The 21,076-nt window shown below is 37.2% G+C and overlaps 1 protein-coding gene across 3 annotated transcripts; it reads right to left on the bottom strand.

Annotated features, from left to right (window-relative positions):
• Positions 1-5,320: 5,320 nt before the first annotated feature.
• LOC132641023 (FRIGIDA-like protein 5) lies at positions 5,321-15,395 on the bottom strand. 3 transcript variants are annotated; one of them, XM_060357873.1, is made up of 5 exons: positions 13,302-15,395; positions 7,765-8,430; positions 7,193-7,666; positions 5,908-6,083; positions 5,321-5,830 (listed from the first exon to the last, which is right to left on the bottom strand). In XM_060357873.1, the coding sequence occupies exons 1-5, from the start codon at positions 15,247-15,249 to the stop codon at positions 5,456-5,458; spliced, it is 3,639 nt and encodes a 1,212-aa protein (XP_060213856.1). In that variant the 5' UTR covers positions 15,250-15,395; the 3' UTR covers positions 5,321-5,455. The 3 variants fall into 3 exon arrangements, with proteins under 3 accessions (XP_060213856.1, XP_060213857.1, XP_060213858.1); XM_060357874.1 differs by having other exon boundaries at positions 7,765-8,418; XM_060357875.1 differs by lacking the exon at positions 5,321-5,830 and having other exon boundaries at positions 5,914-6,083; positions 7,341-7,666.
• Between the last annotated feature and the right edge of the window lie 5,681 nt (positions 15,396-21,076).

The following is a 21,076-nucleotide window of genomic DNA, read 5'->3' as shown; positions in this document are numbered from 1 at the left end:
TAAAAGTTTTCTCCAGTAAGTCCTCATTAGTGATAGTTTCTCCACACAATTTTAATACAGAACTTACTTGATGGATAGCAGAAATATATTCAGTTACAGTTTTAAAACCTTGGAACCGAAGATGCATCCAGTCATATCAAGCTTTCGGTTATACCATCAGTTTTAGGTGTTCATATCGATCCTTCAAATTATTTCACAATTCAGTTGGATCTTTCACAGTTAAATATTCAGGTTTTAATCCTTCATGGAGATGATGACGAAGAAAATCATAGCCTTGGCTTTATCTTGACTTGATGCTTTATTTCCTTGTTTAATAGTATCCCCAAGACCTTTAGTGTCAATGTGAATTTCAGCATTGAGGACCCATGATAAATAATTTTTTCCGGTGATATCAAGTGCCACAAATTCAAGCGTTGATAAGTTCGACATAGTAGCTATCATAGAAAATAAGTTAAATACTTTGGAGATATTATTTAGACTACATATATAGATTAATAAAACCATACCAATAGAGGAGTATATCTATAATTTTAGAGTGAACAGTAACTTTCCCCAAGCATCAAAAAGTGGAAACTATTCCTTGATAATTGTTCGTTAGGGACATCAAGATTTTAACAGTGTTTCATAAGAAAATAATAGCAAGCTTAATCTTTAGAAAAGACCATGTCAACTTATCTAATGAATAAAAAGAAAATTGACCAATAGAACAGATGAACGAAGACAGAATGAAAATTCAAAGCAATCACAAATTAAAAGATATGACTATGTTTATACTGTGTTACGAATAAGGAACACCATTTACCCATTAAAGTAAAATCTTGATTTGTGAAAAATAAATAGATATAACACATACCTTAATAAAATTTAATTTTGACGGAATTTGATTAGAGCTTCATGCTGATAGCGTATTATAAAATAAAATTATATAGTAAAATTAAAAAGCAACAAAAAGGCACAGAGAGAAAGAGAAAGCAAGAGAGAAAGAGAAAGCAAGGAGTAGTACTTTTCTACACTATTTTTGGATGTCATTTTCATTTACAGAGCATAGCTATTTATAGCCTAATGAAACTTGGGCCAGAGGAGTTGCTACAGTGATAGCCAACATGGCATCCGCATGTCCTCCATATTTATTCACAACAGCTAGGATTTTAAGAAAGAAATAAAACTTTTAAAACTTAATAAGCCATAATATTTGTGTGGCTGTGAACATAGGTGAATCTAGGATTTAACTCTTGCGTGTTCAATCTTAAGATTTTTAGTATTGAACCCTTCATATTTTAAAAGTTATGAATTCATATCTACTATATAGTACAGTTTTATAATTACTTACACATAAATTTATGCTCCGCGTTGAAAGTTAGGGTTTCACTTGAACACTAACTTAATAGGCTAGATACGCCCCTGGCCGTGAATTATTTCATTAAGGGTAAAAGATGAAGTTTAAGTTAAATTATGTCTTGTATCATTCTTTTTTAGACAGATTAAAAAGGAAAATATATCACATAAATTGGAACAGAGGGAGTAGTTGGACAATCAAAAGGATATTTTCTTTGACCATAATCATATTTTCTAAATTTTTTTGAATTGTTAACTATTGTGACTTATATTACTTTTTATGTATGTAGTACCTAAATATGTAATTTTTTAAAAAAAACAAAAAAATTAAAGATTTTATGTCCGATTTCACACCGAACATTAATTTAGTGAATCAAGATAATCATTTTGGAGTGTAGGGAGTAATTTGCATATTTATTTAATTGGCTATACAATGCCAAAAAAAATTAAGAATGAGTTTTGTATTTGGGCTATTAGATGCCAAAAGTTAAAACTTGGAATGTTTTGTGCGAATATTTTAGAAGAACTTGGACGGTTTTCCCTTCAAATGGAGTGGTCTTAAATTTTTCCCTTCAAAATCAAAATTTATGTCTAGCGGTGATAAGTTCTTTAAGGGTGTGAGCATAACCTATGAGATATTATGATGCAAAAATAAATTTATGTCCTACGACAAAACTATATGCCTTGATGGCCAAAAATTAAAGACCATCACAAAATAGGGCTGAAAAGTGCAAATGACCCAATATTTTGCCCTCATTGTATTCCCACGTCAATTTTCCAAAGACAAAAATTAGGGATAATTTCAGAGACCTCCCCTAAAGTTTTGCTCTATCACACTAACCTTCCTCGTGGTTTAAAATATTATGCTTACTTATCTGATTTTGATTTATTGTGACAATTCTTTTTATCTAATTGTTACTAATATAAAAAATTAAAATATGACAATTTTACCCTTACTAATATAATCAACCAGTCATTAGGTTAAAAAATAAAATCTTTACAGAGTTAAATATATAAATTAAAACAATTATAAGGTTAAGTTATATATTACTAATGTATCAAAAGGCTACTTGTAACTCCGAAGGCTTTTGCAATTCATTTTATCAACTGCACATCTCCTTCAAATTTCAATAAAGCAAATTAAAAGTGTAGAACTAATATTACCAAAATACCTACACATTGTCTACTGTAATCATCCCAGGGCAATTAGCAGGAATGCCCTTATTACAGGGTGGTCTTTAAGTTTTGTCCTTCAAAATGGTGGTCTCTAAAGTTTGCCCTTTGCTAGGGACCGCTTGGTCACGGGTTCAAACCCCTCATTCAGGCGAAAATTATAAAAAATTTCACAAGGCACAAGTTCAGAAATAACTCTGCCTTAAGACAGAAAGGGCATAATTTACAAATTCTGCCTTAAGGCAGAAATTCTGCCTTTTTTTTTTTTTTACAACTTTTGTCTTGCGATTTTTTTTTAAATTTTCACTCAGCGGGGGTTCGAACCCGTGACCAAGAGGTCCCTAGCGAAAGGCAAACCTTAAAGACGACCAATTTGAAAGGCAATCCGCTCAAAAAAAAAAAAAAAAAAAAAAAAAAAGATCATCCCAACTAATTTATTCGTAATGCATTGCAGAAATCTCCAACATTTAACCTGTTATAACACTTTCATTAAAAGCTTAAATAAGGCATATATAGGAATCATACATTCGCAGAGGAATATCTTATTTGATTTCTTTTGCAGAAATGATGGCTTATTACTCTAAAACTGAAAATCATTTTTGCAAATAAGACTGGAAAGGAAGAACTTGGAACAGAAACTAGCTAGGCCTAGAGATTTAGGGCTTTTATTCTTTAAGAAAATTGTTAAATAAAATATCATACAATTAATTTTTACTAATTAGAAGAGGTTAATAGAGCTAGTGGGGGTAGATTTGTCATGTCATAATTTTATATTAGTAATAAATAGATAAAAAGAATTGTTACAATAAAATCAAAATAAAGGAGGTACGCATAATATTAAATCACGAGGGAGGTCAGAGTAATAAAGCGTTGAAGGGAGGACTCTGAAATTATCTCAAAAACTATAAAAAAAAAATATTTATAAATTATATTACAATAAATATTTTTATTTATAAAATATTTTAAAAAATTATATAAACATAATGTTGGGTTGATTTGGTTTGACTTCTTTTAGTTAAAACTTAACAAAACCAACTATGATTGGATTTTTTTTTCCCAATATCAAACCAAATCACTAGTCCGATTTTGACTCGAATTATAATTTGGTGTTGTTTGTCAGTTTTCATTGTACACCCTTATTTATCAGTTATAAGGATTTTGGACGTAGAATAATAAGGGTTTATCTGCAACAAACATTGTGGGACGCTTACAACAGGTGAATAACGAGCCAAAAAGAGCTAGCTTGCATTTTAATTAGCATCAGTTTAACTGATGAAATGGCTAGTTAGGTCCTGTAGTTAGCTAGCTTAGCTAGTCCACTGGTTGATATTAGTTACTGTATCTTTTTGTATGCATACATGTATATACCTAACATTTACAGAGAAGGATTGAATTCAGTTGCTAGGCAGTCTTCTCACTAGGTCCTCTCATGATCTTCAGTTCATTTCATTTCAGTCTTCCCTGAGCTGGACAAGCATTCTGGAGCTTACTCAGTAGCTCCTCAAGTTTTGGCATCAGATTTTCCCCAGGATCATAAAATGGGCATATAGGCAGCGATAAGGATTGTGGCACACTAGAAGTAATCACGGAGTGGTCACTATGATTAGTATGACACGATGCTTGTACTGGAAGAACCAGTTTTCCAGTTTCAACGTTAGCATCATCGTAAGCATGTGAACCACCAATTAGATGGGAAGATGCTTGTCCAGAATCACAAATCTGGTCATCTGCAGAGTAGCCCTCTAAGGGCTGAGAAAATACTTCTTTTGAGTAGTTTGGTGTCACAGTACGAAATTGAGCATCTGTAGATGTGGGTTGAGAAGATGACAGAGAAGCATTGCAAATGATAGAATCTGGACAAACTTCTGTCTGCATTGGTAACTGGCAGACGCGCTTATGTTTTCGCTGTTGCTGTCGGGACTCGTGTGCAGTAACACCCTCAGTAGCTGAGGCAAGACGTTTTCTTGTGGCAGCTTTTTGCACTAGAGAAATTGGAGCACAGAGAGTTCCTTCATCTCTGTCGTGGGCAGAGTGTTGCTGTCGGGACTCATGTACAGTCACACCCTCAGTTGCTGAAGCACGACGTTTATTTGTGGCAGCTTTTTGCCCTTGAGAGATTGGAGCACAGCGAGTTCCTTCATCTCTGTTGTTGCCGGAGTGTTGCTGTCGGGACTCATGTACAGTAACACCCTCAGTTGCTGAAGCACGACGTTTATTTGTGGCAGCTTTTTGCACTTGAGAGATGGGAGCACAGCGAGTTCCTTCATCTCTGTCGTTGCCGGAGTGTTGCTGTCGGGACTCATGTACAGTAACATCCTCAGTTGCTGAAGCACGACGTTTATTTGTGGCAGCTTTTTGCACTTGAGACATTGGAGCACAGAGAGTTCCTTCATCTCTGTTGTTGCCGGAGTGTTGCTGCCGAGAGTAAGGTACCGTAACACCCTCAGTAGCTGAAGCAAGAAGTTCTTTTGTGGCAGCTTTTTGCACTTGAGAAATTGGAGCACAGAGAGCTCCTTCACCTCTGTCATCGCCGGAGTGTTGCTGTCGGGACTCATGTACAGTAACACCCTCAGTTGCTGAAGCACGACGTTTATTTGTGGCAGCTTTTTGCACTTGACAAATTGGAGCACAGAGAGCTCCTTCACCTCTGTCGTCGCCGGAGTGTTGCTGTCGGGACTCATGTACAGGAACATCCTCGGTACCTGAAGCAAGATGTTCTTTTGTGACAGCTTTTTGCACTTGAGAAATTGGAGCACGAAGAGTTCCTTCACATCTGTCATCGCCGGAGTGTTGCTGTCGGGACTCATGTACAGTAACACCCTCGGTAGCTGAAGCAAGGCGTTTTTGTGTGGCAGCTTTTTGCACTTGACAAATTGGAGCACAGAGAGTTCCTTCATCTCTGTCGTTGCCGGAGTGTTGCTGTCGGGACTCATGTACAGTAACACCCTCAGTAGCTGAAGCAAGGCGTTTTTGTGTGGCAGCTTTTTGCACTTTGACAAATTGGAGCACAGAGAGTTCCTTCACCTCTGTCGTCGCCGCAGTGTTGCAGTCGGGACTCATGTACAGAAACACCCTCAGTAGCTGAGGCAAGACGTTTCTTTGTGGCCGCTTTTTGCACTTGAGAAGCTGGAGCACAGAGAGTTCCTTCATCTCTGTCATTGCCGGAGTGTTGGTTCGGGATCCTTAGGTCTGCCATCTGCCTTTGAAGCTTTGCAATACGAGCTCGAAGAATGTCAGGTGAGTATTCTGATTGAAGGTTGCGAGACAAAATGCATTTAATTGCAGCTCTCAACACAGATATTTCACAATTTATAGCCTTTTCCTGTGATCAAGTTTGGTACATTATGAGCACAGAACCAAAATTTGACTGTTCAAGAGATAAAAGAGATGAGTACTTACTTGGGCTTCACGAGAACCGAGTCCATTATCACGTATTTTCTTGGCTTGCTCTTTTGAGTAGAGCACATAGTCTTTAAGGAGAGGCACAGGTGGAAACAAGTCAACAAGTTCATACACATAGATGTACCTAATTGCCAGCAGCCACTGTTTTCTCTTAATCAGATTTTCAATAAAGCCTATAAAACAAAAATATAGAGAAGTCAGTTGTAAAGAATAGTTAGGATAAGAAGAATGACACTGGCAGAGAAAGATAATCTCCGACATTAATTTAAGTGTCAAGTAGAATGAGATGGAAAATAATTAGTTGTAGCATATAGGTGGAAATTTTCTGCTTCAGTGTGCAGGAATGACATATTAGATGAAATAAGTTTCAGCACAAAGACCCATGTATCAACAGTAGCTAATGACCCTCCATCCAAAATAATGAATACTAATAGAAGATGTAATTATACTAGCAGTCTAGCACCCCAAAGTCTCACAATAATCAAAGATTGTAAAATAAAAAATAATACATATACACACACATACAAAAACAAACAAGATTCATCACCTATAAAGTTGATATCAAGTAACTATACTTTATGCACTCTGATTAGAACTTCAGAAAGTTGCCAAGTATGCTGCAAGGAAAGAATGGAAAGGACAATAACAGACAACTAAAAAGGTTACTGTTTAAAGATCCAGTCAAAAAATATCACTTCGTCCTGCCAAATAAATAAAACCATAATTGTGCATATTTTCACAGAGAGAAAACATACTTCACAACTCAAGTAGAACATAAAGAGCCCGTTCGGATTGGCTTATAAGCTGTTTTCAGCTTTTTTGAGTGTTTGGCTGGCCAGCTTAAAGTCATTTTGTGCTTAAAATAAGCCCAAAAAAATAAGTGAACCCGTTTGGCTTAACTTATCAAGCAACTTATAAGCTGTTTTCAGCTTATAAGCTGCTTTTTTTAAGCCCATCCAAACAGGCTCAAATGCTAATCCAATACCTTTGATGAAATTACCAACTTTCTCTCCCAATAAAATTAGAAAGCATTGCAACTAATAAGTCTCTTGGAGAAGGAACAAAAGATGATTAAACTATTTACCATAGACAAAACATCCAAAAAGGCCATAACAACATGAATTGGTCAATCAAAAGATAACATCATGCATGTGAGAGCTGAATAAAGTTGAAAAATGGAAACCCAACATATAACCAGTACCTGATATCATGCTTGGTCAGTATGTGCATATGCATAAAAGAGAGAGAGAGAGAGAGAGAGAGAGAGAGAATGAGAGCATACATGGGATCTTATCTGCTAACTCTAGGATTTTGAACAGATTAATTGCTCTTTTAGAATTGTAAACAATCTTCAATAGAGGTAGAAGCTCATCTGAATCAAAAGATGATGATAATTCAAAAGTAGCTAGAAGTTGCAAAAAGCCTAGGACCTCTGAAGGATTCAGCTGCGATCCGGTAAATGTTTTTTGCCACTCAACAGCAAGCACAATTGCATCTATTTTAACCTGTGGTGTTATTTCTGGAGAAACTTCTCTCAGATGTTCCAACAAATCAGAGAAACTCTTCATAACTAATGGGCCATATTTATACTTCCCCAAATTGGTAGAACGACACTTCCGCAATGCATCCAAGACAACCTTTGCAGGATCTGATAAACAATGAATAAAACTTAATGAACAACCAGAGGTTAAATCACATCCCTTGCATTTCATCTCCACATTGTTGGAAAGAGGTTCAGTTTTAGAGGGATGTTCTCCTGAGAAGGTTAAATAGAACACACGATGTCATTAATATTCCACAACAATAAATAACACATAAGACTGACCAAATTTTAATTCTTACAAGAAGTCTTACCTGCAATACCAAGTACATGAAAAATCGGATATGCATTATCATCCTGTGCTGCAGTGTGGCACAAACTCTCAAGCTCGTCTTTATCGAAGGCAGATGCCAAGCCGTAGGCACCCACTAGAAGCAGAAAACCCAAGATTCCCAGATGGTCTTCTGTTTCAGCTTTCATCTTTTCTTTCCAGTCAAATGCAAGCTTGCGAGCTTCCAGTTTGGCTTCTGGTTTAAGTTTTGGTGAGAGTATCATCAATTGTTCCAGTAGAAAGATGCAACTTTTCCGGATGACACTACGATCAAATAAAATTTCTTCATTATGAGGTTCTGGAGGATAAAATCCTTCAAGTGCTTCCAACACAAGCATCCCCGAGTCAGATGACAATTTGAGAGCTCTAGAGATTTCAATCCGCAACAACTCCTGTTCTTTCCAATGATTGTTCAGAAAAGTCTGCAAGTTCTTTCCGCCCATACTCACAAGGATGGCAGCCATAGCATTGGAATGACCTAACATGCAAGTGGAGGCCTTTCCAGTGGATGAGGTATAGCTGAGGGCCTTGATATCAGCTCGACCAGATGGACTAGTTGATTCCTTGTGTTTCAGCTGAGTCTGCTGTGGTTTTTGAGCCTCAGAAATGACAGATGCAGTTACATCTGCCTTGAAACCTGTCATCAAAACTATTTAGTTGTCAAAATCCTTTCTGCCTTTGAATAAATGGAATGACAGTAACCTGCTCACATTTAATCTATCACCGACAACATACCATTCTATGAATATCCACAATGCAGCCATAAAATAGTTGAGAATGCTAAGAACGTGCAAGGAAAGCGTATTTTGATCAAACTTTTCAGTATTTTTTAAACGGAAAAGGTCCAAAAATACCCCTAACGTATAGGAAATGGCTCACAAATACCCTCCATCCACCTATTGGTCCAAAAATACTCCTCCATCCACCTATTTGGTAAAAACAATACCCCCAGCCTATTTTTTTGGCTCAATAATACCCCACAAACTAACACCCTAATTTTGATGGTATTTTTTCAATTTTAAAATGCTACGTGGCTTATTTTGATTGGCCACATATATTATTTAATTTAAAAATTAATCCCCACCCATTTAATTAAAAAATCAACTCCCAACACCATCTCAACCACCTTAATTTGATTCTTTCTTCTTCTTTTTCCATTACAGAATCCTCTTCAGCTAAGCAAACAAAAAACACACAAAAAACAAAACACAATGGGGGATCAGATGGCTAGAGGAGAAGAATTCGTTAAAAAAGCAGAGAAAAAAATTTAAAAAGCAGAGAAAAAACTCAATGGTTGGGGACAGTTTGTCTCAAAACGATGATGCTTTAGATTTGTTTGATAAAGTTATTAGCTAAATTGATAATCGATTGCTGGTGTTATTTTTATTTTTATTGTTATTTCGATGAAATATTCTACTTATTTTTTTTTGTTTTTAGATTTTCTAGTTTGAGCTGATTAAGAATGCTTATTTTAAATTTATTCGATAGAGCTGCTAATTGCTTCAAACTCGCTAAATCATGTTAGTTTTACTAACACCAATTGTTAATATCTTATTACTAATAGTTACTATCTTTGATGAAATAATCGACTTCAGTATTGTAGTTTTGAATCGACTTCAGTATTGTAGTGATTGCCTGTGATTTCATTTTTTAGGATTATTTTCAATCAATTGTTTGTAATTGCTTCAAACTCTCTAAATCAACAACAACATACCGAGTTGAATCCCACAATGTGGGGTCTGGGGAGGGTAAAGTGTACGCAGACCTTACCCCCACCTTGGAAGGTAGGGAGGCTATTTCCGAAAGACCATCGGCTCAAAGGAAAACAAGGGAAAAGAGTCAGATACAGACAAGCAAATTAAAGCAATGCGAAAATGAGAAATAACAAAAGCAAAGAAGTCATGATAAAACAGCATGGATAGGCAAGACCCAACGCATAAAAAGCAGGATAATAATACTCCTAAGACGGGAAAGAAATCCTTGCGGCCCCCCACTAGCCCTCTACCCTGATACTCAACCTCCACTCTCTCCTATTACCGGTCATGTCCTCGGTAAGCTGAAGTAGCGCCATATCCTGCCGAATCACCTCTCCCCAGGCCTTCTTTGGCCTACCCCTCCCTCTCTTCAAGCCCACCACTGCCTGCCTCTCACACCTCCTCACTGGTGCATCAACGCATCTCCGCTACACATGGCCGAACCATCTCAACCTCCCTTCCCACATCTTATCCACCACAAGGGCCACACCCACCTTGTCCTGAATCACTTCATTCCGAATCCTATCTCTCCTGGTATGCCCGCACATCCATCTCAGCATCCGCATCTCTGCTACCTTCATCTTCTGGACATGAGCTTTCTTAACTGGCCAGCATTCCGTCCCATACAACATAGTCGGTCTAACCACCGCTTTGTAGAACTTTCCCTTTAGTATAGGCGGCACCTTTTTATCGCACAACACCCCCGAAGCGAGCTTCCATTTCATCCATCCCGCTCCAATACGATGTGTGACATCATCGTTAATCTCGCCATTCCCTTGGATGATCGACCCCAGGGTTAAGTTACAAAATGGGTTAGATTAAATGGGTGAGGATTAATTTTTAAATTAAATAATATATGTGGCCAATCAAAACAAGCCACGTGGCATTTAAAAATTGAAAAAATACCATCAAAATTAGGGTGTTAGTTTGAGGTGTATTCTTGAGCCAAAAAAATAGGTTGGGGGTATTTTTTACCAAATAGGTGGATGGAGTATTTTTGGACCAATAGATGGATGGAGGGTATTTGTGAGCCATTTCCCATACGTTAGGGATATTTTTGGACCTTTTCTGTTTTATTTTTAATAAAGCAAGTGCTATTAATAAACGGCATCAAGAAGATGCAAGAATTACAAGATGTGGCATTTGAGCTTACAAAAAATCTTTGGCTGACTATACAAACTCTCTAAGCCAGAACTAGTGACTTAATAAGGTCCTGAAGATGTTCTGCACTAACGGCAGGATACAAATTGGACCAACTAAACAGATTGGCAATACACCTTGCCTTCAAACTACCTAAAGAAGTTGACTATTCATCAAAACATCTCCTATTGCTCTCCAATCAGTATTTATCAAAAAAGGCATCTATTGTTTGAAGATAATAAAAAAAGTACGATGTTAAGAGACTTCAACACCTCCAGAGGAATTGGCCACTTAAAGTCAAATCTCAGACAAACCATTCCTTTCTTTTTTCGATTAAGACAAGCATTTCTTTTTCCCAGTTACAACATAATCTATTAGTTCCTCACCATTTTGGAACAAGCTTTAGTGACCCCAGATCAATGCTAATAGTAAAAGAAACCTCGTCACACTCCTACTATGGCAGTTTGCACACCAAATGTTACACGGATATCTGCATTCTGCCCTGTCTTTTCATGCTACAGAGCAATACAAGCTGTACCAAAATAGTACTACAACAACAACAACATACCAAGTGGAATCCCACAAGTGGGGTACGGGGAGGGTAGAGTGTACGTGAACCTTACTCCTTAACCCTACCTTGGGAGATAGAGAGGCTGATTCTGGTAGATCTGCACGAAACTAGTACACTTTCACAAATGAATGCAATGCATCCCTTGATTACCCTATGATCTCGTAATCAGATACCTAACATGGGACTGTCTGATCAAATTGAATATCTTTTTACTTCAGACTAGTAGGCAAAAGTATATTCATTAATCAAATGCCAATCACTAATCAGCGTTGGGCAATGCAAAATCATTCCTTTACAATCATAATCCATTAAAGCTTATTTACTTTTTATGTAAACAAAAGGCTTATTTAATTTCTATGACAATTTTTAATATTTATTTTAAATTTAAAAAATATCTAACTATGTAATTTCAAATTGTACAACCAAACATGATGCTTACATAATAATTATGTAATACCTTATGGAAAATAAAGTAGAACCTTGAATTTACTATACTATGTAATTAAATGATAGTATAATTACCAGTGTTTTAAGAGGCGGGGGCGTAAGGCGGGACGTTTTACATATGCCTCGACGAGGCGTAAGCCCCAAGGCACGGGGCGTAAGCCTCATGGGTATTTAATTTTTAGTATTTCATAAAATAATATAATTACAATAAATATTTTTAAATAGGTAAAATTACATAAAAAATAAAAGAAAACTGTAAATAAATGAAAAAATAATATATATTATATATATAGATGTGTTTGATCCTGATCACAAAATACTAATTAAAGCAATCGATTATACACCACTTACAATTTGTATTTATATATAACATAACTTTACAAGTATAAACAATACAATGAAATAAAAGCTATTATGAAATGCAAATTAACTCTAACTTCTTAACTTTCAAACAATGAAAAATCACAATTTCTTGAAACAATATTACTATCAAACTATCCGTTTTATCTCCCTATAAGCAAACAATCAATAAAGCTTTATCAGTATTATAATTAAAATGTAACTCCTTCATGAATAAAATAAAATTACTTTCAAATAGAGAAATAATAAAATATGACAATTTTGATACATAGGACAAAAGACCAAAGATAAGTGAAAATGTACAATTCGGCTATGTATTTTTAAAAGAAATATTAAGTGATATTCACCCTCACGACGTTCTCAAACAGTAAATATGTAATATTACGACTTGTTATTTGAGTTACACCTAATTTTCTTATTTCTATAGATGAAAAACTATTAAGTATCATTCATTTGTTAAAGAATTATGAGGGTCAACGATTATAATTAAAGAATTTAACATATAATTTGTGTAAGAATTGTTAGGCGAGCCCCGAGCGTTGGGCGTTAGGAGTGTTTAGGGCGTACAGTCGGGCGCTTAGGGCGTAAGTCTCACAGGAACTAAGCCCCACACGTGAGCCCCAAGGCGTTTTGGCAGTGCCCCGCCTTGGGGCGAGCCCCGAGGCGAGTCCTGAAATTGCCTTTTAAAACACTGATAATTACTATTCTAATAATTACATGGTGTTGTCCCAAACATAATTTTCCAGGCATAGCTACTTATCTACATCAAATTTGCATTTTCGACAAGAAAAATATTGTACTAAAATTATTATTTTTTTCGTTGAAGAGGTAGGGGTAAGGTCTGCATACATCCTACCCTCCCCATACCCTACTTGTGGAATATTGTACTAAATTATGATACTTCAGTTTTGTTTCAATAAAATAGCATTTTGTTAATAAAGTCATACTTTTCAATCAAGAGTTTAAGCTGCAAATCACGTGTGCCTTAGATGCTAGTAATTCAAATTCCGGTTGCATCAATAGCTAAGTGATTGAGATTGCCAAAACAAAATCTAATTGATCATCAATATCCATCTGACGACGTACTAGACCTTATCCTTTCACCATATTTCCTATATTTATGTGAATAATGAATGCATAATAGATAATACATTAATTTTCTTACCTCGTGGTAGCCTAGGTTCGGCAAGAGAAGATGTAGAGGGAATGCTACAAAAAGAATAACATATGAATATAATCTATACTTACAAGGAATATTCTCTGTGAAACCAAGAAGGCGACACAACTCCTTTGACTTGTTATGCTCAGCTACGACAGCGAGCAGGTTCATAAGCTCATCCGCATCAAAAGCAAAGACCAGATTAAAAGAAGCCAACAGATACAAGAAGCCCAAGATCTCTAATTGATTCCCAGTCATTTTAAACTTCCACTCACTTGCCAGTTTCATTGCTCTTTCACTCACAGTAGGTTGAATCTTTGGTGAGACTCTAATTAACTGCTCTAACAGAAGAATGCAGGTCTTCCTGGCAACACTGCCCTCAAACTCTGTATCTCCCTTCATCATCATCAAGTGGGGAGGATAGAACCCTTCCATTGCATCAAGCACCAATTGTGCAGGGTTGCGAGACAAATGAAGGGTCCTAAAAACATCATCAGACATTGAATCTAGCTTCTTCTCGTGCTCATTTAAGAATATCTGTAAAGCCTTCCCATCCATCGTCAGAACAAGTTTTATATCAGCAGAATCAGTAGAGGTGGTATCAGCTTCTACATTGTCAATAGGCTCAGGAGCATTACCAATAGTTTTCAGTTGCTTCATTTTTTCCTCAAGCACTTTAAACCGATCTTCCATGTGTTTTTTTCTTTGTTCAACCTCTCTAAATTTCACCTCAACCTGTTTCTCTTTAAGTTCTATATCTTTCATGCTTTTCTTGAATAATCCTTGTTCTGTTTGGTATTTTTCCTTTTCTAGTTGAAACTCACCATCAACTAAATCCAGTTTCTTCTTCGTAGAATCAAGTTCTTCTGAGGGCTGCCTATATCCCTCTTGAACAGAACTGAGCTCTCCCTCCCTTAATTGGAGTCTTTCCTCAAGTAAATTCAACTCCTGCTCCTTGAGTTCAAGTTTATTCTTGATTGTATCCACACTCTTGTCCTTGTGCTCCAATTTCTTCTTCATTGTGGTCAGGTGGTCTTCATTGATAGTAAGTTTCTTCTTTAAAGAATCCAAGTTACTTGTCTTCCCTTGGAGTTCCTTCGTCACAGAATCCAACATAGTTACCTTCTCTCTTAGTTCCCTTTTACAAGAACTGAGCTCTCCCTCCCTTAATTGGTGTCCTCCCTCAAGTAAATTAAACTCCTGCTCCTTGAGTTCAAGTTTATTCCTAATTGTATCCACACTCTTGTCCTTGTGCTCCAATTTCTTCCTCATTGAGGTCAGGTGGTCTTTGTTGATACTAAGTTGCTTCTTTAAAGAATTCAAGTCACTTGTCTTCCCTTGGAGTACTTTCGTCACAGAATCCAACATAGTTACCTTCTCTCTTAGTTCCTTCTTAATAGAACTGAGCTCTCCCTCCCTTAATTGGACTTTTCCCTCAAGTAAATTCAACTCCAGCCCTTGGAGTTCAAGTTGATTATTAATTGTACCCAGACTCTTGTCATTGTGCGCCAGTTCCTTCTTCATTGAGGTCAGGTGGTCTTCCTTGATAGTAAGTTTCTTCTTTAAAGAATCCACATTACTTGTCTTTTCTTGGAGTTCCTTTGTCAACATAGCCTTCTCTCTTAGTTCCTTTTCTCTAAGTTCCTTCGTCGCATTGTCCAGCCTATTTTCCTTCATTGTAAGTTCATTCTTCGCAGAATCCAAGCTCGTTACTTTTGTTTCATGCTCCTTTGTCGCTTTGTCTAGCCTATTTTCCTTCACTGTAAGTTCCTTCCTCGCAGAATCCAAGCTCTTTATGTTTGTTTCAAGTTCCTTCGTCGCAGTATCCAGCCTATTTTCCTTCATTGTAAGTTCCTTCATCGCAGTATCCAAGCTCCTTAGTTTTGTTTCAAGTTCCTTCTCCCTCGACTGTAAAATATCTTCCTTAACTTGAGAATCTTCAGCGAATTTTCTCTCTTTCAAATGAAGGGCATGTGATTCTTCGCGAACCTTATTCAACTTTTCCTCAAACTCCTTCTCCTTCATACTAATCTCCATAAACCTATTTTCCACCGACTTCTCTTCTCAAGATTCTCTATTTCTCCCAAAAGGCGTTCCCCCATCTTCTCTTGCTCGTTCAGCTTTTTCTCTCTCAATTTCACAGCTTCATCAAACTCCTGTTTTGCTAAAATGAGGTCATTCCAGTGGCATTCCAAATCCCTGATTTCTGTCTCCCGAAATGCACAAAATTCTTCCTCTTTTACCTCAACTTCTTTCCGTCTCTGCTCCACGGATTCCCTGATCAAGTCAAGTTCATGAGAACTCTCGACCACTGATTCTTTTACTGAACTCAAGTGCTTCTCCCTGACCTCCAGTTCATCAAAGCATTGTTGGAAACACTTGGTGGTCAAGTCAGAAACCTCTTCAAAACTCTTCCATTCATCCATTAACATCGACATTGATTTCCTTAAACCCTTCTTCATCACCTCATTTTGTTGCATAACTTCGGATATCTTCTCCAGTACAGCCATAAAGAGCGTTTTATTTGCTCATAGAAGAGCAACAAAATGAGACACACCAGGCTTCAACCAGCAGCTTTTTCTTGAACCTGTAATGCAGCGTTAAAAAGTGGATTAGGGATAAAGCAAAACAACAACAAACAACATACCTAATGTAATCCCACAAGTGGGGTCAAAAGGGAAGGTAAAGTACATGAAATAAAAAGGGAAATGCAATGGAGTATAAGAAAAGGCCAGGAGTGAAAGCTAACTGTGTGTGTTTGCTATGGAGGGAAAGAAAAAAAAATCTAATTTTCTCATGCTTAGTTAGTCAAAATATTTTAGAAAATACTTTCTCTAGGAAAACAAGTTCCTTAAAAGTGAGGAAAATAGGGAAAACAAGTTTCATAAGTGACGTTCCAAGTTCATTATCTCCTCCCAACCCACCCAACACCCCTGACCCCCACCCCATGACCATCCCACTCCCCGCCACCCCCACTCCCCACCGCATCCTACGCCCATGATACGATTTAAAATGGAAGAGCTTGGAGCTTGCAGGTTTGCACTTTGAAGATAATGGGAGAGGTCAGCTAATTAGTTAACAAGTTCTACTTCTTGCATTTGAAACCTCTGTTGCTCGGACTCTCCAAAAATGTTGCTGCACCCGTGTCAGATACTCCAAAAATACACTAGTTTTAGAGTATCCACACGCACCCATCTACATTTTTGAAGAGTCCGAACAACATAGTTTAAAACCACTTAGCTAGTTTGCTTTATTACTTAACTACCATTATAAATTTTTTGTCCCTAGCCTCCTGAATCACTATATGTTTCCTAACCTTAGCACTAGTTGTAGCTTACTTCTTCAGTTCTTAGCTCAAATTCTAATTTACATAACCAAATCTAAATTTGAGGTTAATGGGTCAAGGACAGAAGCATTGTGGGAAGGTCATAGCTAAGAGAGAGAGAGAGTAGGGAAATACCTGGAAGTAGCCAGCTAAATGATGAGAGACATAGGGGAATGGTCGGAACATTGGAGTGGAGTGACCACCTGTCCAAAAGGTGACTGTCAGGGAGGGAAGTGTTCTTGTGTTTTAGAACTCACGGAACCAAAATGACCCAAAATATCCCAAAAACATTTTTTGATACAAAATACCTTTAGCGTAGTAAATACGGCGCTAAAGCGTGACGGCATTGTTAAGTGCTTAGAGGATATTTTTCATTCTCCTTTAGTGCAGTAAAATATTGTGCTATAGGCAGCAACATAAAATCCGATCGGGTTCCACCACTGGTCCCATCCACACCAAAAAAAATTCAAAAACTCCATGGGAGGCCTTTTGAAGGTGGTCCCCACTTCAAATAACGTCATTTTCTGTTAATTTTCGTCGGGAAAGTTTAGATTCTAGGTATATTCAAGTCAATGAGCAATATTCTAAGTTCGAATTTTGGAAAAAAGCGGTTTACAACTCGATTAAAACAACCCTATTAAAATCTTCGATTAAGATTTTCTACTATAAACTTTTGTTATTATTTTGTTATATACATTATATTCTAAGCATGTTTAACATTTAATCGTCGTTAATTTCCCCCAAAAAAAATCAATTTTTTTTCTTGATCGATCGGGCTGGGCAGGGCAATAGCTTTTGCTTTGTTCCTTTTTCTTTTTTAATTTTTTTGTCTAATTTATTATTTATTATATGTTTATGAATTTTTAATTTGTTAAATGTTTATGAATTGTTAATTTTTTATATGTTTATGAATTTTTAATTTGTTAATTTTTTACGAATTGTTTAATATAGTAATGTACTATTATTTGTAAAATATGCAATTATTAATTAATTAGTTTTTAATTATTGATTATGAATTGATATTTTGTTAATTGTTTATGAATTGTTATTTTGTTAATTGATTATGAATTGCTAAATCTATATTATTTTAAAAGCATGAATATATATATGTTAAATTAAAAACGATTATCTAAAAAAGAATAGTTAAAGTTCTTCTTTTAATATTTATGTTCACGGAAATAAAAATTGTTATGAATTTCATAAATACATACATTAACGATAAAATGCAAAGTTTCTAGAAAAAAATGTGGTCGACGAATATACTTTTTTAGTCTAATTTTATCATATTTGTGTTGGCTATTTGGTCAACTAAAAATATATCACATATTCAAAATAGAGTTCTAAATAAATATTACTGCTGAATTTCGATTCCCAAACTAATTAACTTAAAAGTCTTTGTCATCACATAATTCAAAACCCTGTGTCTTTACTATCACATATTAAATTTACTGCACATTTAATATGACGAAAGTTATTCTAAAAAATAATTATTTTCTTCCAATATTTGGTTGGAGAGTGAAAATAATTTTTGGAAAAGACTATCTACTAAAGATTGATAACAAAATTACCAAATCAAATAATCAGAATCGTGCGAGGCAGTAAATATTTGATTTTTATACATTCAAAATAAATATTGTATTCAAGATAATAATTAGATATTATTTTTTCAAGTTGCTTATCAATAGAATATAAATAATATTATAAAAATTGACAAGCAATATTCGTGCAACGTACGTCCATAGAGACTAGATACCCCCAAAATATAGTAATCTCCTCTTATGTTAATTATGGCATTGTTACTTTATTTATTTGTGAAATTCTTTATCCCATGTTAATTATTCACAAGATATAATACAACAAAATTCACATATTCCCCACAAATGATTAATTAGTTAATATAATTTCTCTTTAATTTCAAGAATAATGACTAATTTAGTTTCTACAGACCCGACTCTTTCATGGATCCGAATGTTCCCCCGGGGCTCGATGATCACCCGGGGCCCGATGATAGATCAGTATTGTCTTTGCAAGACAATCATAGGTCAGAGTTATTATGGGCTGATACTATAGGGATATCGCTAGGCTCCGTCCCCGTAGGCTGTAGAGAGCGTGGACTTTTTTACGCGAGCGCCCCCCATACCCCCGCATCTTAGAGATATTGTTTCGGGGCGGTATCTGTCGCTGCGTGTCCGTTGGTATGGTACAGCATGATTGGGCGCTCATTATGGTCATGGTTGAGCGGTAGAGGCCGGAGACTCATACCTTCCATCTTCGCACTGGTGAGGCCACGATTACACTTCAGGATGTGGAGGTCCTCTTTGGATTGTGGGTAGATGGAGAGCCATTATACACTCGGTACGAGCCTCCTCCTGGTAGTACATGGGTGACGGAGTTGACTAGGCTTACCTACTTCGTGCCTGATGTCGAGGGCCAGATATCGGGTGAAGATTAGTGCACTCTGCACTTATTTGCTGGTAGAGGATCCTGTAGAGGACAACACTCAGCAGGACGTTGTTGATCGTCATGCCCGTTTGTGCCTGCTTATTATATTCGGGGGCATCTTGTTCCCGAACTCATCAGGTGCCTTTGTCACTTTACGATATTTGGTCTTCTTGGAGCATCTGGACCGCTTGGGAGACTACAGCTGGGGCGTTGCTGTTTTGGCGTATCTTTATAGATGCCTATGCCGAGCGCCTATTAGTGTTGTCAGCGATGTTTGTGGATTTTTTTCTCTTCTCCAGGTAATATTTTAAGTGTGTGTTCCTTTAATGTAAACAAACCTCTTGAAAACGACGACTAAAAAATCATATTTTCTAATATCGTTTACAGTTATGGGCGTGAGAGAGGATGCTGCTTTTTCAGCCCGTACCTAGGCATCACCTCGATATTGACATACCCTATGCGAGGAGGTGGATGGCAGGTTTTGACCAGGATGTGGATATGCACCACAATATTCTTCCATTCCGGGACCAGCTTGATCACATGACAGACGATGCGGTGAAAATATTTAACTTTTTATTATTAATTTAATTAAACATCTTTTCTACTTGGTGATCACTAATTTGTATTTATATGTTATGCAGCTATTTATATGGACGCGTACGCTGCTATATTGGATGGGTTGCCGGCCTTTTGCAGGGCAGGTCAGGGGGTTTGGAGGTTGCAGTATCCATTAATACACCTGGATATCGTTGAGGACCACATGCCCGAGCGTGTCTTACGACAGTTTCGGCATACACAGAGTATACCCCCTGACATTCGTCATGAGCTCCGACACTATCAGCGGGACGATCGGGCCACCGTTGATGATGAATTTCTGGCTTTCATGGCTGTCCAACTCCACCATTGGGAGAACCGGTTGGGCATTTTAGCGGTGGTCAGCCATTTGACTCCCATTCAGGATTACATGTGCTAGTATTATCGGATCACACGCCGATTGATTAGCAACCCAGCTTTGTGTCCTGCAAGGGATGTAGGACACTCAGCACTCACGGGGCAGTACGAGGCATTGGTAAGTTTATTGTATTTAGATTTATTTAATTGTATTAATTGTTACGTTTTAGAAATAACTTTTTTTTACTGTTTTGAACACAAATGCAGCTGGTGGCCGTACAGTGATTACGCATATTGGGGTCAGAGCATATTCCTTACCCCGGGCTTGCGACGGAGATGGTACGGATATCCGAAGATGGTATCCGGCAAGCAAGAGAGTTTAGGCGCATGGAGGAGCCTGTTTCAGAGGCTGAGTAACAGGCAGCGCCAGGAGGAGGACGTGATGCTGACAGAGGAGGAGGCCGTGCTGCCAGAGGACGCGGTGCTCCTGCTAGAGGACCTGGTGGTGGAGGACACCATCTGGTAGATGAGGCCGCTCCCATTCTAGAGGTCGTTCCCATTCTAGTCCATCCGCAGCCGTTCCAGGCTAGTGACAGCTCACGGGATAGTCACCTACGTTTACGCCGGCGCTCCTACTTACTGAGATACCTGGGTCTTCATCACAGCCAAGCCAGAATGCGTACATGGAGGAGTGTGATGACTTCGATTAGGCGGCATTACGCGCTTCATTAGCTGATGAGCAGCCTGTGAGGAATTTAGACGGACCCAAGATTCTTGACTTCGATGACTTTTTAATCCCGGTTAGTATTTAAAATGCTTATTTGATCATTTAAATTACTTATTTTAAATATATACGTTACTTACTATTTCGTAATTTTTCATATTTTAGGATTCGGCGCCAGTGGGTCCACTGGAGCGACCCATTCAGGAGCCTTCTCATCAGTCTGTCGAGTCAGCGGTGTCTTCCCATATGACTGTCGAGCCACATGTAAGCTTTTTATTAAAATCAATTTTATTCAATATAAGGTGAATATTTAAAATACATATTTGATTATTTAAAGTGCTTAATTTATATATATGTTACTTATTACTTCGTAATTTTTCATATTTTAGGATTCGGCGCCAGTGGGTCCATAGTGTTACACCTCCCGTTTTAGTGCAAGGAGATTTTGGCTAAATTGGTGGCATACACCTTCGGTACGGTAG

The sequence above is a fragment of the Lycium barbarum genome, chromosome 5 (assembly GCF_019175385.1).
Source record: "Lycium barbarum isolate Lr01 chromosome 5, ASM1917538v2, whole genome shotgun sequence".
Classification (NCBI taxonomy): domain Eukaryota; kingdom Viridiplantae; phylum Streptophyta; class Magnoliopsida; order Solanales; family Solanaceae; genus Lycium; species Lycium barbarum.
The sequence above is the reverse complement of the archived record's forward strand: the minus strand, read 5'-3'. Positions and strand labels throughout refer to the sequence as shown.

Bases quoted from the DNA above. Each gene is read 5' to 3' on its own strand.
- LOC132641023 (XM_060357873.1), bottom strand. From the start codon at position 15,249: ATGGAGATTAGTATGAAGGAGAAGGAGTTTGAGGAAAAGTTGAATAAG. The intron at 6,084-7,192 runs GTATGCTCTCAT...TTTGTTTTATAG, and splicing joins GTTAGCAGATAAGATCCCAT to GCTTTATTGAAAATCTGATT. The intron at 5,831-5,907 runs GTAAGTACTCAT...ACTTGATCACAG, and splicing joins TCGGTTCTCGTGAAGCCCAA to GAAAAGGCTATAAATTGTGA.